Raw genomic sequence first — 17,808 nt, 5'->3', positions numbered from 1 at the left:
TGTTGAACTATTGGTCAATTTATATCCATTCTCAGAGACTTGTTCCCACATTTGGTCTTCAATCACAACACTTATCTCTAATTCCCACTTCTCCTTTATTTCTAGAGTGTTCCCTGAACAGTTGTCCGTAAACATTTATACAGATGTCATACAAAATTTTCACATTTTTCTTAATAAAGAAAAGTTCCAGGTCAGAAGGTTGCATCTCAAGAAAAGGCTGTAGACCTTTTTTCACATTTGCTACGTTCACATTCACATTTGATACACTTGTGTTTATGTGGATGTATTTGTGGGGATGCCACCTGGTTTGGGGGGGAGTTCACAACTTTTGTAAGAAATTCTTTAATGATGTCAATGTTGTTAAAAAGGAAAAATGATAAATAAAGTTGTGAAAAAAAACAAAAACAGAAGTTGTGTAAAAGGTCTATTATTTATTTGGCATCAGATAACTTCTCAACTGCAAGAACCTGTAAAAATCTGTGACACTAATGATTATTAATACCTTCAGTGTAACGTTTGCATTTCAGAAATCTACTGCAGAGGCCGGTTTTGGTCCATGGGCCGTAACTTTGATCCCCCCCCCCGCTCTAACCAGCCTATATACATGAGCTGTGTGTGCAGAGTGGTCGCTCTTCTCCGTAGAGGATCTTTGTTTCCACTTCCGCCGGCTGTACATCCACTTCCGTTTTTACCTCAGTAGCATGGCAGGCAGCGCGTGGAGGTCAATGGTAAGAAAAATTAGTTTGATATTCAATTAAAACGTCCTGTCTGTGTTTGTATTCTTCCCGAACAGCGTCCGCAGTGTTTGCTCAAACCTTTCACCGCTGTTATGTGTCTTGAAGTCCCTCAGAAGTGTTTTTTTGTGCGGCCTTTAGCCCGTCAGCTAGCCGGTTAGCAGTGTCCTTCAGCGGATGACAGTTAATGTTCTTAACTCACTAAGTAACATGTTTCTTCACACAGTCAGTGGACACTAGAAAAACTAAGACTTTAGACACGTATCCATATTACTTCCACTGTTTAAGAAGCCCTTATGTGTTTTTTTTATTCCATAGAAACACATTATTTTGTGCGTATAACACCCATTCAATTGGCTCACGTGAACAAATCTGTGTTGGAGAATCATTTATTTAAAGTTAACAAACCAAATAACACAGAGATAGAAAACAAAATGAAATCTGATAAATCATCTCAGTACTCATGTGTTTATTCTGTATCTATGAAAGCCAACAAGCAGTTATGTGAGTACAATTATTATTATTATTATTATTATTATTATTATTATTATTATTATTATTATTATAGAAGTAATATAAAAATGTGAGGTTCAATATTTTATATTTATCTTTACCAGGACATAATAAATAGAAAATATAATAAATGCTTCTAAAATCCAAAAGGCTACTTCTGAATTTGGTTCACATAGTTACAGTGTTGCTTTTTTAGCCAAAACAGTTACACATACCCATAAGCTGCATTTAACCAAAGGGAGAAATTAACTTTTCCATCAGTTAAAGAAAAACTAAAAAAAAAAAAAAAAAATCAAACTGCAGTCATCAGTCTGTCACGTATTGTAAAGTCTGATTGAGGTCTAGATGGAGGAGCTTCTCTCATGCTCAGCCCTGCATTTTAACCTCCTAAGACCCAGCTATGGGTTTTAGTTTCACAGTTTTATATAACAAAAAAAAAAAACAAAACCCAAAAACTGTCCACTGCAAAGGACATTCCATAAAAATGTTTTAAAAATGCCTCTGAAAGAATGGTTGTATGATGATGTTTCCAATATAGGCAATTATTTAATTAACAGAAGCTAAAATCTGAACTTTCTCGGGTTTCAGGAGGTTAAAGAGATGATTCACTGCATCTGCAACTGCCTTTAAAAAATGGACATAAAAATGGAAAAGTAATAGGGTATTTAAATGTGTTCAGTGCAAAGGGATTTAGCTAAGGTCAAATGAGTTAAGAGGCTGTTGTTCAGTGCAGTGAATTGTTGAAATAGCATGACAGGGATTTAATCTGAAAGTGTTTAATTTAGTTTAGGTTTTATCCAACCATAGGTGATTAGGATTTAATAAATGAAATAATTTTAATTTATGTTTAAAGATCACATCACTCCTCTGAATAATCTATAGAAAATTACAGTAAGATGTGCATTGAAAAACAAGAAGCAATGGCTAAATTGCTGCACAGGAATAAAACACAGACATAAATCAGGGTTATCTGGATGAGAGCAAATATTTGCTTGAGTTGTATGAAAGAACAAATAAAATACATGCCCATAAGTACATTGCAAACAACACAAAGGTCAGGATTGCTAAATGGGTGCAGTAAAGATGAGATGAAAGTGTTTATTGTTTTAAATTCTGCTGAATCTAAAATATGTACAGATGGTTATTTTGTCATTATTTGAACTATTCTGAGTCGTCTTTGTGAGTTGATGCAGGTTGGCGTTGTTTGTGTTGAGTCTGTAATTTCCTTTGACCTTTACGTCATCTTTCAGCTGTCCCAGGTGGTGGGGGCGGTGAAGAGACCCGCTCTGTCTTCAGTGTCCTTTTCCAGAGGGGTGAGTAGTGGAGAGGACACAAACCTGACACCAACACTGACAATAGCTCCTCTGACACACACAGTCCTGCAGCCAAGCCTGTTTACCAACACAGAAGACAACCAGTGGAACCATACAGAACCATCACAGACTCTGTAGACAGAGAGCCGTATTGATTTCAGCTCATTGTTCAGATTAAAAGCTCTTCATAGCTGGGTAGTTAACTGGCACAGACGCTGATATTCCACTTATAATGGGGATAACAACTCAGCCAGAATGTCTCTGAGGAGGGGTAATGTAAAAATGTAGTCCATGTCAACCGTAAATGAGGCTTGCGCTGTAAGGGGTCAACAGCAAGGGTATACCTCTGAAATCCCCCCAATCCTCTGCATATGGGTTCTTTTCTGAAACTGGTCCTAAAAACAGGATAGAGGGGCTAAACATTCAAACCAGATGTAGATGAATGTTATGAAGCAGGTTTGGAAGCACTTTGGGTCTATTTAAAAATAAATACTTACTGAGATAAAAGAGAAACTATTTTTCAGATAAAATCACATTTTTATATTATTTTACATTATATTTAATACAAAAATCTCTGTATGTAACACAGTAAAAAGGGCACAAAAGTGCACACTACTATTTTTTTGAATATCTTTTTATTCTCTCACAGGTACATTTTGGGAATTTAACTAATTATTCAAGGCAGAGTGTTTGACAAAAATGACCACTGTTGAAAAATCATCTGCGATTTATTTGTGTTTAAATGTTCAGGTTCTGTATGTAACACCAGTGGACACAATGGGTTCCACATCAAACCTGGAATGAGACTGAGATTGATGAAAAACTTACGTGTGGATTAGAAAATCCACTAGGATCGACACATTTAACACACTGTCTTTATTTATAGTCTATAGAAGACCATTTACACACGTTTTCACATGTAATGCACTGACACTTAGGGAGATTTAATGTCCATATTTGGGTCCTATTTTTGGACCCAATATTTGATGATAAATTCATTAATTATGGGATGGTTCAGAGCAAGAGGCTATTTTTGTGCATTTATTTGAGGTCATCATTAGGTTCATCCTGGGGGGAAATATGTCTACATTTGCTGTTTATTATTGGGTCTAAAAAGATGGAAAAGTGACGGGTACCAAAATGTACCCAGTTTCATAGAAGCATCCATATAATAAAGCAAATAAAGGACAATGTACAAAAGATACCAACTTAATTTTGGGTGATCAATATGAACCAAATCGAGTCTGATTGTCCTACTATATCTATTAATAATGTGAAAAACAAACCTGATTTTTCAGCAGAAGCGCCCCCATTTGGACAAGTGATAATATTGATGGAACACTCCAAACCGATAGGGTTCTTCCCTCTGGGGTCACAGGTGTTGGTGTTAAAGGGGGATCGGTATCACATTCACACCAAGGATATCCAGCCTGAATGTCAGAAAATTATTTCAATTCAATTTTGTTTATAGAGCCCAGAATCACAACAAAGTTGCCTCACAGGGCTTCACAGAAATTGTTGAATTGATTTAAAAAAAAACAACAAAAAAACAAAACACAATGAAAATGAGCAAACAGTGAAGTAATCAGTTTGTAAACAGTCGGTGAAGCAAATGGAGCCATGTCCCGGTCATCCCCTATCCTTAGACCCTCCTTCTCTGCAAAGAAAAACTCCAAAATGTAGATGTTCATTAAAGCTCAGAGCAAATTCAAAGGTTATTATATAAAAAGAGATAAAAATTGAATAAAGAGTGTCTTTTTCAGTCCAATCTGTCATTAACTGAACATAAACCCAGTGTGTCCAGCCACTGTCATTGAATCAACTCCATGGGTTTTACTGGTGAATCAATGTTGTAGAAGATGACGGTGTTTCCATGGTAACTACGGAGCCTCTGAACATTTGAGAGGTTGATTAGATTCATTAGAATGGGTTTGTAGACACCAGCTGACCAGTAGAGTAGGACTGTGTTGGTTTTAGAGGTGTTAATTATGACAGACTCATTCTGCTCACATCTAAACCTCCTACTTAGACTGTAGTGTCTTATTTACATGTATTCTATTTCCATCTGTATTTCCTTCTTTGTTGCCCTTCCTTTTTTCTATCTTTTAAACCCTTTTGTGGGCAGGTGTTTGGATTTGGTGCTAAATGATGCATGTGGTACTTGTTCTGTCATTATGTGTATGTATGAAATACATAAATCTGATCTGTTCAGTGTTAATGTATACAGGTTAGTTTGTATCTGTAAGGGTGATGAGCTCCATGTTCATGTCTCTGGGTTTTAATCTGAAGTTGACAATGACCTGTTGAGTATAAAAGGTCAAAGGTGAATGGGTGTAATCTGTGGTCAGTGTGAGTCTTCGTTCATCTGCATGTTTGTGTCGACTCCACAGATGCAGACGGTCACACTCATCCCTGGAGATGGTATCGGACCAGAGATCTCCACCGCCGTCATGAAAATCTTTGAGGCTGCAAAGGTGATTAAAGATGATTTAACCCTTTAACCCCTCACATGTTCTGAATGTAGGATTTATTTTAAATATTTATATAAATTCAACTGCTTGTTCAATAGTTAAATTTCCAGTCATACTGAGCAAATAGACTTTGTTCTTTCCATAGACATCTGAGCATGCTCAGTTCAAGTCCCACCCCCTGTGGGATGGGGGGTAAAAACCAGAGCAGTGAGTGAGACCAACTCATTATAAAAATAGATGGTTTGGACTTTTTTTTACACCGTTTTCCTTGAGGTTTTTTTTTTATTTTTCCTGTCGTTTCCAGTGTTGTGATTTTCCTTTATTTTTTAAAAAAATGTTTTTACTGAGTTTTGATCGTGGAACTGATGTATGGAGTTAAACAGATGTCAAAAAGCACCTGAACTGATTTAGAAAAAAAGAGCCAAAGCTAGCAGGAGCCTGGTTCGCATTGCCGGCAGTAAGTCAGACCTGTTCCAGGTGCATGTTGGACTCCGGCAGGGCTGCCCTTTGTCACCGGTTCTGTTCATAATTTTTATGGACAGAATTTCTAGGCGCAGCCAAGGGCCGGAGGGGGTCCGGTTTGGGGACCACAGGATTTCATCTCTGCTTTTTGCAGATGATGTTGTCCTGTTGGCCTCATCGAACCTGGACCTTCAGCGTGCACTGGGGCGGTTTGCAGCCGAGTGTGAAGCGAGCGGGATGAGGATCAGCACCTCCAAATCCGAGGCCATGGTTCTCGACCGGAAAAAGGTGGTTTGCCCTCTCCGGGTCGGTGGGGAGTCTTTGCCCCAAGTGGAGGAGTTTAAGTATCTCGGGGTCTTGTTCACGAGTGAGGGAAGGATGGAGCGTGAGATTGACAGACGGATTGGTGCAGCGTCTGCAGTGATGCAGTCGCTGTACCGGTCGGTTGTGGTAAAGAAGGAGCTGAGCCGAGAGGCGAAGCTCTCGATTTACCGGTCAATCTACGTTCCTACCCTCACCTATGGTCATGAGCTTTGGGTCATGACCGAAAGGACAAGATCCCGGATACAAGCGGTCGAAATGAGTTTCCTCCGTCGGGTGGCTGGGCGCACCCTTAGGGATAGGGTGAGGAGCTCGGAGTAGAGCCGCTGCTCCTCCGCGTCGAGAGGGGCCAGCTGAGGTGGCTCGGGCATCTGTTTCGGATGCCTCCTGGACGCCTCCCTGGGGAGGTGTTCCGGGCATGTCCCACCGGGAGGAGACCTCGGGGAAGACCCAGGACACGTTGGAGAGACTATGTCTCTCGGCTGGCCTGGGAACGCCTCGGGATCCCCCCGGAAGAGCTGGAGGAGGTGTCTGGGGAGAGGGAAGTCTGGGCATCCCTGCTTAGACTGTTACCCCCGCGACCCGGCCCCGGATAAGCGGAAGAGAATGGATGGATGGATGGATGGATGGAGCCAAAGCTAAAACTACTGGGACCAAATTCAAATCCTTGTTGTTGTCCAGTGTGTTCCAGTTCCCAATTGATGTTCATCCTCCTAAATCTCTTACTGATGTACATTCTAGTGCCTTATTTAGTCCAAACCTGTCAAACTTCAATTCCTCTCTTTGTCTTTTTCTGTTATTCCACCTTTTTTGACCCTAAAACACATAGTAAAACAAAACCACTGAAGAAAAGGAACACAGGTACATACTCACAGCAGCTTTAATGAACCTGAAACAGACACAGATTCACAGCAGAACCTTTACCTGGAATCAGGGCTGAGGGGTTAAAGGGTTAAAATTCAAGCCTGACCTTTTCCTTCATGTTAATAGTTGTTGTTTTTTTCTTTTTTTTTTTATAACTTCAGGCTCCAATCAGATGGGAGGAGCGTAACGTCACAGCCATAAAAGGACCTGGTGGCAAATGGATGATTCCACCTGACGCTAAAGAGTCCATGGACAGGAGCAAAATCGGACTCAAAGGTCTGGTTAACGTTTATGTTTGAACTGATGCGTCTTTAGGGCTTAGCAGAATACTAACCTTCCCATCATCCTCAGGGCCCCTGAAGACCCCCATCGCTGCAGGCCACCCCTCCATGAACTTGCTGCTGAGGAAGACCTTCGACCTGTACGCCAACGTCAGACCCTGCATCTCCATCGAGGGCTACAAGACCCCCTACACCGACGTCAATTTGGTGACCATCCGCGAGAACACGGAGGGCGAGTACAGTGGCATCGAACATGTGGTGAGTGGAGGCGTGGCTACAGCAATAAAAAGTATTCTTTATTAGGTTTTTTTTTATCAGCTACCAAAAATTTCAGGCGACCCCACAGTTGAAAATGCAAAACTGCATTTTCTTGTCACGTAGTTTCCATCACAGGCACGCACCTGTACAGGAAAACGACAACATGTGGGATTATTTCCCTGTGACAGACCTTCAAGTTGCCCTAGCCGCTCTAATTTACATCCAAGAGTCATGTCATGTTCTGTTTCCTGTTCTGTGATTGTATTTGGTGCTAGGAGAGAACAGGAAGAGAACTAGAACGGTTCGAGGCAGGTGCTTGGTGTTGGTGGTGCTGATGCCGCCTGGTGTACATACTACAACCATAAACAGGACATTTCACACACTTGTGCGTGTCCGTGTGCATGCAGCTTTTTTCCCAAAACGCATGTCTAAACACAGAATTAAAAGTGAAGACACAACACCACTTTTGTGTTTCAGTTCAGATTGTTACCGTCTAAACATAGCCTGAATTTGAAATCACTGACAGCTGATTTTGCTCTGGTAGCACCTGTTTGAAGTCTGTCAGTGTTTACAGCTCCCAGCATCCTCTACCAAACTGCTGGATAGCTTGTTTGTTTTTTTTCCGCTTACAGTCCTTTAGGTTGAAAACAGTTGAACCTTTAGATGTTCATCTTTTCCATCTCCCCAAACCTTCAAACTCAAAGATATTAGTAAAACTCTCAGACGACACCTTTTTATGTCACCAGCCAGTCGGCCATGAGACACTGTGACGGCGTTGTCATCGTTCTCGTTTGCCATTTCTTCAAACATCTTCTCTGAAACTACTGGTCTGATTCATTTCTAATTTTTTACCCCTTGGCCAACTCCAGGCTGAAGGGGTATTTTAATCATTTTGTCATCCATCCATTCAACGACATAATCACGTTATCTGTAGAATTCATTCAGATATCTGCTCCTCATTTATCCTGTGGATGCATCTTGTCCTGGAGCAGAAGAATATTGAACATAGGTGACCTTTGACCTACTATTTCCCGGTCACAAGTCCATGTGCAGTTATAATATCTGAGTACTTTCAAATAAATATGTATGGAATAAGTTTTACACAAAGACAATTTAATCTAAATTATTGGGCAGGAACTTTAACTGAATCTGACACTAGATTTGTCTGAAGGGGATTAAAAGTGAACAGTACGTTATGTTTATGTATCTGTAGGACAATGTCGATAAAGTGTGTTCACAGTTTTGAGAAATTTAGATTTTTGAGTTTTTGCCAATTTTTGTAAATATTCTGTTTCTTTCCTTCTACTGGTCCATATGTTGATGGTTTAGAACATGTAAATGGTTCCAGATATCAGTCTAGTTCCTATTGATCGCTGATAGAAGTCATATATGGACTGTGACTGGATGAGTTCAGTTCTCCTCCAGTCATAGAAGTCCACTTCTATTGTTAGATTGATGTACATCCAGACCACAGGACTGAAACATAGAACAGAACCTAACAACTTCACACAGAAGAACAGACACTGATGTTCAGGGACACTGGGACTTTTTATTTATGAAGGATTAACATGTTCTTATGATGGAACTGATCGTCCTCATCATTTATTTTGTTTGAGTATTTAACGTCTGGACATTTTTTCATGTCTCTGATGCAGCTTCAAACTAAAACCCATCCCAGTCACATGACCCTCTTCTGTTCTGCTAATAGGAACTGGGTGGATGTTTCTATAAACAGTTTGGCTATAACTTCCTCATCTGTCAGGCTGTGGGCCTTTCTAATATACAACTGTTCTCTGATGACGCTCTGGGTTCTGACCTGTTCACGTTGAGTGTTGGTGATGCAGATGGATCGAGGAACTCTTTAAAATTGTTGATAAAATGTTCAAGTATATTTTATTTTGGTAAATCCTCTTCAGAATTTTAAATAACCACATTATCACCTGAGGATAATGCTTACTTCATTAGCCAACAGCAGTCGTATTTCACCAATCATAACTTAGAGTATCTGCCTATGAATAATCAAGTCATGTGGAAGTGACCTTGTAACCATAGCAACAGTAGGTTTCTGTCAGGAATCAGGTTTGTGGTGTTTCAGTTCATCCTTCAGTTCAAATTGAGTCCAATTTGACATAATTTTATGATAAATGTAATGTTTCAAGCATATTATGGGTGGTGGGAAGACAGATGGATTCCACAGATAAGTATTAATACCTTACATGTTTGCAGATATTCAAGATTCTTTATTGTCATTCAACATATGACATGTGGAACAAAATGGGCCTCGCCCTCTCTTGCGACCAGTGAGGCCACCTGACAGTGAGAGGACCCCATATCATACACTCAATCCAACACTATGTGTGAGATACACACACTTTTATACTTCTGAAAATGGCTGCGTCATTGTGAGCTCATCACAGCCACGCCCATCATTTGATCAAAAATGTCATTGATAACTTTTGATCACACGTGTAGGTGAATTTCACCAAGTTTGGTGCAAATTGGAAGAAACCCCAGGAGGAGATGTTGAAAGTATGAGGGGTATGATTTTATAGGTCCACACTTGTGCCCAATATGGCTGACTTCCTGTTGGGTTTAGGGCGGGACCATAATATAACTTTTTACTTCTCCAATCATGGGCTATGTCTGTACCAAATTTTATTTTTGTAGGTGGAAAATAGTTTGGTGTGGGCTCCCATCTGTGTATTGCATTTAGATTTTTGAGGGAGCGGAGCCGAGTCATTTTCAATGTTTTATTCTTTGGGACTTCAAAAATTCAAACCTGGTGAAATTTTTTTTATTTGGTCGAATAAAATTTACTTTTCATTAATGTTGAGGGGGTCAAATTTGTGTTCAAAGGGGTGAAAGGATGATAATAATATCGGAACCATGCAGTTTTAGTAGACCCTCGCCGGCTTCAGCTATGTTCAGGCCTAATAATAATAAGTAAATGCACATATTTTATCCATAATGTAATTTAATTAGGTATTAATGAGTCCCAGCATCCTTTGGCGACTGACATCAGCTCATCTGGTCAGTGCTGATCCAGATCCGTCTCTCTGATATCTCTACAGGGGCCATGATCAGAACCTTCAGCTGTAAATGATGTAGGTGTATTAAGTCTGATCAGGTGTGTTGGTCATGTGACCTGCAGTGATGACGGTGTTTGACTTTGACCTGTGTTCCTGTAGGCTGTAGCTGCTGGGACAGGACGCTCTGGTCCCTGTCGTCCTCAGGGTAAGACAGAGGAGGAAGCTGTTCAGTGGTGCATACACACACTGGAGCTTCCTCAGATCCTGAATGTGCCGTTGACCTAGCACATCCCTGATGTGTGTTCAGCCTGGATACCAGGTTCACACTGTCAGCTCTAATCTGGACTCTGACTGTTCATATTTGGACCCATTGGATCAGAGGCGTAGGTTAAATCTGTGTCCAGTTCAAAAAACTGGAAGCAGCGAGGAACTATTACCACAGCAGCATCTGAAGAAAAATAAACCCTCCATTAACTTCCATTTAAATGAATGAAATGATGCCAAACTATCAGTATGGATCTATCAGCTGGCAGTTGACGTCCCAGTCTGTGTGTGATGTCACTTCCTGCACATTCCCAACGTAAATGACTGTTTTCACTCACTCCAAACCCCCATGATCCTTTCCTCCCCCTCCTTTTTCTTCATCAGTTATTTATCAAATTCATGATGGATGGATGTGTGAAAACCTCCAAACCATGTCAAGATTAAACTGAAATTGTCATGTTTTCTGTGTTTGATGATAAATGTCTGATCTACAACTAAACTTAGTCCATTAGAGACTGTTGTAGTTTTTATATTTAAACAGGTGAAACCCTGATGGCAGGCTGTCGTATAAATGCATTTGTGGTGTTGATGTGACTAGAATCCTCCATTTCTGAGCATCTTTTGTTGTGGTTGCAGATTGTCGATGGTGTCGTTCAGAGCATCAAACTGATCACAGAGGAGGCCAGCAGACGCATCGCAGAGTACGCCTTCGAATACGCCAGAAACAACCAAAGAAACAGTGTGACCGCCGTACACAAAGCAAATATCATGTGAGTGCGACGCCGTCTGCTGCACCGCTGCCCCATTGACACGTGCATCATCTGTTGTCATAGCAACTGGTCCTCCAGTTGTACGTTGAAGGAGGATGTGGGATTTGGAGTGTCACTTCCTGTTTGTCCATGTTTGGAACTGATTGTCCTTCATTTGGACACACTAATACTCAGAGTTGACAAGTACCGTTTTAATACTTTGATTCGGATTTATGAAAACAGCTCCTGAAAAAATGAGCTGGTTTCATCAGAATCTGAGTACTTTATTAATCTAAGAAGAAAATGATTGTGCTACAGTATGATTTTAAAAAGTAGAAGGAAAGAAATTATTAATAAAAAAAAAAGGTTGTTGAACTTTCTTGTGAAACCCCCCCCCCCCCGCCCAATTCTGACACTAATTAGTTTTCCCTGCTGAATATTGAATGTGTCATAACATGACTAACAGGTCTTTTTAATAGATTCATACTGTTACAGACCAGTGGAGCCAAAACACAATAAACTGAGATGTGAATGTAGAGGCTTATTAAAATTACCGTCTTACTTTTCTGAAAGTTGTTCCACAGTTAGAGTTGAATATAAAAAAGCCACTTAATATGTTAACGTTTATCTGGAATCAGGGCTCAAGGGTTAAAGATGCAGAACATATACTGGGTCTGTTCTTTTCTTTTTTTTTTTTTGACTTGCGTTTTTATTAACCTTCTCCAAACATATTCCATCATCACACATCAAATATTAACATTAGAGCATTGGTAAATTACCGACCTGTAACCAGAAGGGGTCTTCATATTGATATTGTGGCTTTTATCCCACACACATCAACTTTGAGTATTCATGTGTATAATATATAATCTATACATACACCATAAATATCTACACAGAGGTGTCTAATCATATTATACACACATGCATACATAAGGTTTGTGATCATTGTTTTTTCAGTGTGAATGCTCTTAGTCTTTGAGATCTAAAGATTACAGGTATTTGCTCCATTTCAAATGATATATTTCTATCTTGGCCTACATCCTATATGAGTCTGTCCTTTTCTGTCTGTCCAGGCGAATGTCCGATGGTCTGTTTCTGAGAAAGTGTCGTGAGGTCGCTGAGAACTATAAAGACATCAAGTTCACAGAGATGTACCTGGACACTGTCTGCCTCAATGTGAGTTCACATGTTTATGTCCTCTCCTGTCGGTTGTTTTGTGTTCATGTGTGTTTTTATTTCCTCTCCTGTCGGTTGTCTTGTGGTGGTTCTGCTCTGACGTGTCCTGATGCTCTGGTTTGTTCAGATGGTGCAGGATCCAACCCAGTTTGATGTCCTTGTCATGCCCAACCTGTATGGAGACATTCTCAGGTAAAGTCCGATCCCACAGCTGACTAAAGACAGAATGGGCTGAATATGAGTCTGAGTTCCTGTTTGTGTTGCAGTGATCTGTGTGCTGGTCTGATCGGAGGACTGGGCGTCACACCCAGTGGGAACATCGGCGCCAACGGCGTCGCCATTTTCGAATCGGTTCGTCTTCTTTTTTCACTTAAAGGGGAACTATGCAAGATTTTTACCTTCATTAAATAGCTTCAAACTGATAGTGATGGTTAAATGTCTTTTGGGGGACAATGGTCAAGGTAACTTTATTTGTAGCTGTAGGTGGGTTAGTTCTGCAATAACAGGAGAGGACATCAGCATTAGATCACATTAAAACAAAACACACAGGACAATACAAATACACATGGGCAAGTACTGATAGAGGCTCACTAATCTGGAGTCATAAAAATAAAATATCAGATTAAGATACAAGGACGAAGAAAATGTCAAACTGCAGTCACTAGAGGACCTCAGTAAAAGGTTAAGAACAACAACACTCGCGCATCACAACTGGAGTGAAAGTGAAAGTAATAGATGCTTTACCTAGTTCCTCTGAGCCCCCCGCTGTTGTGCAGCTCTTCCCTACCTTCGGAAACTTTAATTTGAGGGGGCAGGACATTTGTCCCCCACCCCCTACCCCCAATCAGCCCAATCTTGTGACTAAATCCGATCAGATCTTCTAAAAATGCCAGATCAGCAGCAGATACCAATCTGTAGATCGGATCGGGACAACCCTAGAGTATAGTGACTCCAGACTCAGCTGTGACTGCCCAATCAGTCGACTGGACCTCTTAATTATCTGGTTGAGTGAGTTCTGTTCTTTGAGAGACAAATGTCCAAACTATGACACAAGAAAAATCTAAAACAGATTCATTAAAAGCTTGATAAGAGGGTCATCATTGTCTTCTTGATATGAAAGTGGGAGAACTTCCTCAAACAAAATAAATGCTGATGTCCCTTTGTACCTGCAGCCTCACAATGGAGGCTCTCCTCCTTCCCACTAGGGTCGAATACAACACTTAGAAGTTTACTCATTTATGAACTCATTTATGAACTCATTTAATGAACGATGCCTGGATGCTTGCTAGGTAGCGGAGATGTTAGCATACTCAAGTAACCACAGTTGTTTGTGCCACATAGGTGTTTGTTTTGTTCACTAGATCACACTTTGTCTGCTTCAGGACTCAGGAGTGTGTTTTTATGACACAGCTGAATCCAGTTTTACTCAGATGTATGTAGTTCATTATACGACCCATGTCTATAAGGATTACCTTTTTTGAAAATTATAGTTATTTATTTGCCTTTATTTAACCAGGAAGTCCCACTGAGATTAGAAATGTGTTTTGTAGTAGAGACCTGGTCAGAGTATCAGACAGACAAGGTCCAAAGTATATAAAACACAAACATGATACACAATGAACAATAAAACAGAAGAAAAATAGTGAAGGATAGAGAGAAAACGCAACAAGAACACAGTAAATGTAGCATATGTTTGATTTTAATGAGGTGTTAAAAGTAGGACAGGCCAAAGTGACAGTTTCCAGGTTTTTCTATTTTCTCACCTGATCGTCCCTTTAATCTGATGTTCTTCTGAGTCCGATGGTTCATCCTGGTGTATTTGGTGTGTCCTGAGGTGTCTAACCTTACTTCTTTGGCCCGCCCCCTGCAGGTTCACGGCACCGCCCCTGACATCGCCGGTCTGGACATGGCGAACCCCACTGCCCTCCTGCTGAGCGCCGTCATGATGCTGCGTCACATGGGCCTGCATGACCACGCCCACAAGATCCAGATGGCCTGTTTCGACACCATCAGAGACAAGAAGGTGAGTCCTGAATATTAGAATAATAAAAAAAGAAACTGGAGTAAAACAATTGATGTCTGGACAGTGTTGAGGAAAAGGGTCAGAAACATGTGATCACTGCTCAATTCAGTCAACAACTGTCTTCCGAACATAATTATTGTAGATGGCTCATTTATCAAACAGGGGTAGTTGTTTTACCTGCTTTACTAGTTTCAGCTACTTCCTGTAGCCTTCGTCAGAAGCGTCACAATGATTTTTTTTTTTTATTTTGAATATTTGCAATAAAGTCAAACCACCAAAGAATTATATAAAAAAGAAAGTAAACCATTTGAAAAAGAGTGGCATGAAGTTTAATTTATAATGTCCCGCCCCCTTAGTCCATCCTTCACTGACCCTAAACTCCTCTGTCTGATTCCATAAGTAACTCAAAAATCCGACACATATCAGATACACCAGGAAACCCAGTCATTTTAGAATTTAGTAGGAGGTAACAAGCATCCTAGATTCAAAATAACACAGATTTATGTTCATGTTTATGGAATGACTTCTACTGACATCTACCAGAAGGAAGAAACTAATCAGCACATTTGGGATTTAAATGGTTCATATTTGTCTAAACCCACTTTTCTTAGTCTGTGGTTCATTTCTTTGTGTATTTGGACCCTAATAGTTCATACAGTTTGAATTTGAACCCCCCAGCTGCTGCAAAACTATCTTTATATTCATCTGGACAAAAATCCAGTGGATTTCTCCAACCTGTTTGAATTCCTTCTTAATTACTTTCGTCTATAACTAGTTCCACATTTGCACATATCAGGTCCAGACTTCAGATAAACATTTCTCCACTGTTTCTCCATAATTGTTTGTCAGCAGCAGCGGTTGTAGTCCATACTGAAAATATGTCCAAACTTGGAGCCCATTACCTAAAATGTTCAGCTGTTGGTTGAACGGGACAGAGCAGCACAGCCGACAACCTGGAGGGGGCGGGGCCTGAAGTGGCTCATGTGCATTTAAAGGGCCAGCGCTCCAAACCACCTTTCTGGTGTCATTACTCAGAAATAGGGTTGAAGATGGACCTGTGGAGTTGAATGAATGAAGAATTCAGACCCAAGCAGAGCATTTACAGTTTATGGAGACCACAGGGAAATGTGGGAAAAGAAAGAATAACATTTAAGAAAGAATAATATCACTGCTTTAATGGAAAAACTGACATTACGCACTTCTTTTTTTTTGACATTTAGTAAATATTAGCAAAGTTTTGCATAGGTGTCCACTGGAAAAGTGACTACTGACAGCAGATAAAGTGTCTGTTACCATGGAAACACGTGATGATGTCACGATTGTGTGTCTGTTACCATGGAAACACACGTGCTGATGTTGAATATGTTCTTCAGGTGCTGACGAAAGATCTGGGCGGAAACTCCAAGTGTTCAGAGTTCACAGCGGAGATCTGCCGTCGTGTTCAGGACCTGGAATGAAATCGCCATCAGTAGCAGAGTCACTGTGACCCCTGACCTCTGACCCCTGACATCTAACCTCTATACTGCTGCCTCTGTCCACCGCTGCCATCGCCATCACAGCTTTGTACCTCCCACCAGCATATCTACATATATATATTTTTTGTCCTCTGTAACACGTATTCTAGGATGTCAAAGGGAAAGGGGGCGGGGCTTCTGCGGTGGCTTCCTGTTTAGTTTGAGTTGTTTGTTGAGTGCAGCTTCGGACAATGATGAAACATTCACAGAAACATGCGCACAATTTTTCCATCACATGACCAAGTTGGAAAGGAATCATTTCAAAGAGTTTCTTACCAAAAGTATCTTAAATATTTGTCTATCATCACTCCGCTTGTGTTGTCAGAACAGTTTGGATATTTGCTATTTTTTCAACGGTGGACTCATGTTTTACCGCTTTAAATGTCCTCTTTATTTATTGTTTCTACTTCCTGTTACTGTCTTATGCTGCTCTCTTCAGTTTGAAAGACCCAGATTTAAAAGTATGACTGAAAATATATAAAGGAAGTCAGAGCGCAACGTGTCCTGGAGCCTCCGTTCTGTCACTGACGCCTTAAAATACAGACAAACATATGTAATAACAGGCCTTTTATGTAAACAGATAAACAGGGAAAAACCACTCAAAGTCTATGATCTGTAACTACACTATGACAGCGTATTAGAGCCACGTAAGAAAATAAAAACAACTGTCACGACGAGAATAAAGTCGAATACAAAATGAGTCATTTTACGAGAAAGAAAAGATTTGGAAAATATTGATTTTTGAATTTATGAATTTTTTTAAATTTTAAAAATCCCCATTGGTTTATAATAGGACACATTTCGAAGTGTTTTAACTTCAGAACAGTTGAAGATATTGATATAATTACTATTGGGTATAGATAGGAAGCCACATATGGGCTTTGATTTGGTGCCATGACCTTTGACCTTGAGTGACCTTCAAAGGTCAAATGAATGTTTGTTAATGTCTTTAAATATGCCATTGGACAACAGGAGCCTTGGTCCTGTTTTTAGTTTTAAAAGTGATGAATCTGCATAATTTGAACCAATAATGCAACTTCAAACACAGATAAAAAATAAATGAACATCATATGGGTGAGGTTCTCCATGATGACGATGCATCTAAATCTAACTCTGAAGTTGCAACTAAATGAAAAAGGAAATGCCTTCAAAATGTGACAGTGTTTAACAACTGGGACCCCCCCCAGAAAAAAAGTCACAGTCTGATCTATAATGTTGCAAAAAGTGACAGAGTTAAGGTTGGAACTGGAAACTTAACATTATTTTCAATGTTTCAATGGAAATACAGAATATCAGTGCAAATACACACATATATATATACATATACATTTTTTAAATTTATTTATTTTATTATTTTTTTAAAAAGCTAAATTTTTATTGTTATTTAATGAATTCATGTCTTAAACTGAACCTAATCCTCTTAAGTCTTTTGTCCAACTGTGTAAAAGTCAGTGTACTTGTACTACATGGGAAGTACAGGGGCAGGATGTTCACTCAAACAGGCAACCCACAGGAGAGGACGCGCCCCGCGCAGCCTACTCACGTCACAGGCCACGCCCCCAAGAGTCAAGCAGGAAATTACAGCCTGGAAACAACTACACATTCAGCTTCAGAATAAAACTTCTGTCAGTCTGAGGGAAAAAAAGATGTAGACTGACATTAATAAATGGTGGATACAGTTGAATGAAAGGGGTAAAGAAACAAATTAATATACAATTAAAACTGATCAATTTGTGCAACAAGTATTTATTTTGCAAAATAGCTCGTTTCAGATTATTATAGTACGAAGTATGTTATATTACTAAAAAAAAATACATGGATGAGCATTTACTG

General features: G+C 40.0%; 1 protein-coding gene across 1 annotated transcript; it reads left to right on the top strand.

The window, feature by feature from the left end:
- Positions 1-611: 611 nt before the first annotated feature.
- LOC115438552 (isocitrate dehydrogenase [NAD] subunit alpha, mitochondrial) lies at positions 612-16,469 on the top strand. The gene is made up of 11 exons (XM_030162235.1): positions 612-728; positions 2,498-2,560; positions 4,951-5,034; positions 6,840-6,954; positions 7,030-7,217; positions 11,147-11,280; positions 12,336-12,438; positions 12,566-12,630; positions 12,705-12,789; positions 14,309-14,461; positions 15,835-16,469. Exons 1-11 carry the CDS (start codon positions 702-704, stop codon positions 15,916-15,918), a joined length of 1,101 nt encoding a protein of 366 aa, XP_030018095.1. The 5' UTR covers positions 612-701; the 3' UTR covers positions 15,919-16,469.
- The last annotated feature ends 1,339 nt before the right edge of the window (positions 16,470-17,808 follow it).

The sequence above is a fragment of the Sphaeramia orbicularis genome, chromosome 3, assembly GCF_902148855.1.
Source record: "Sphaeramia orbicularis chromosome 3, fSphaOr1.1, whole genome shotgun sequence".
In the NCBI taxonomy this organism is placed as follows: Eukaryota; Metazoa; Chordata; class Actinopteri; order Kurtiformes; family Apogonidae; genus Sphaeramia; species Sphaeramia orbicularis.
The sequence above is the reverse complement of the archived record's forward strand: the minus strand, read 5'-3'. Positions and strand labels throughout refer to the sequence as shown.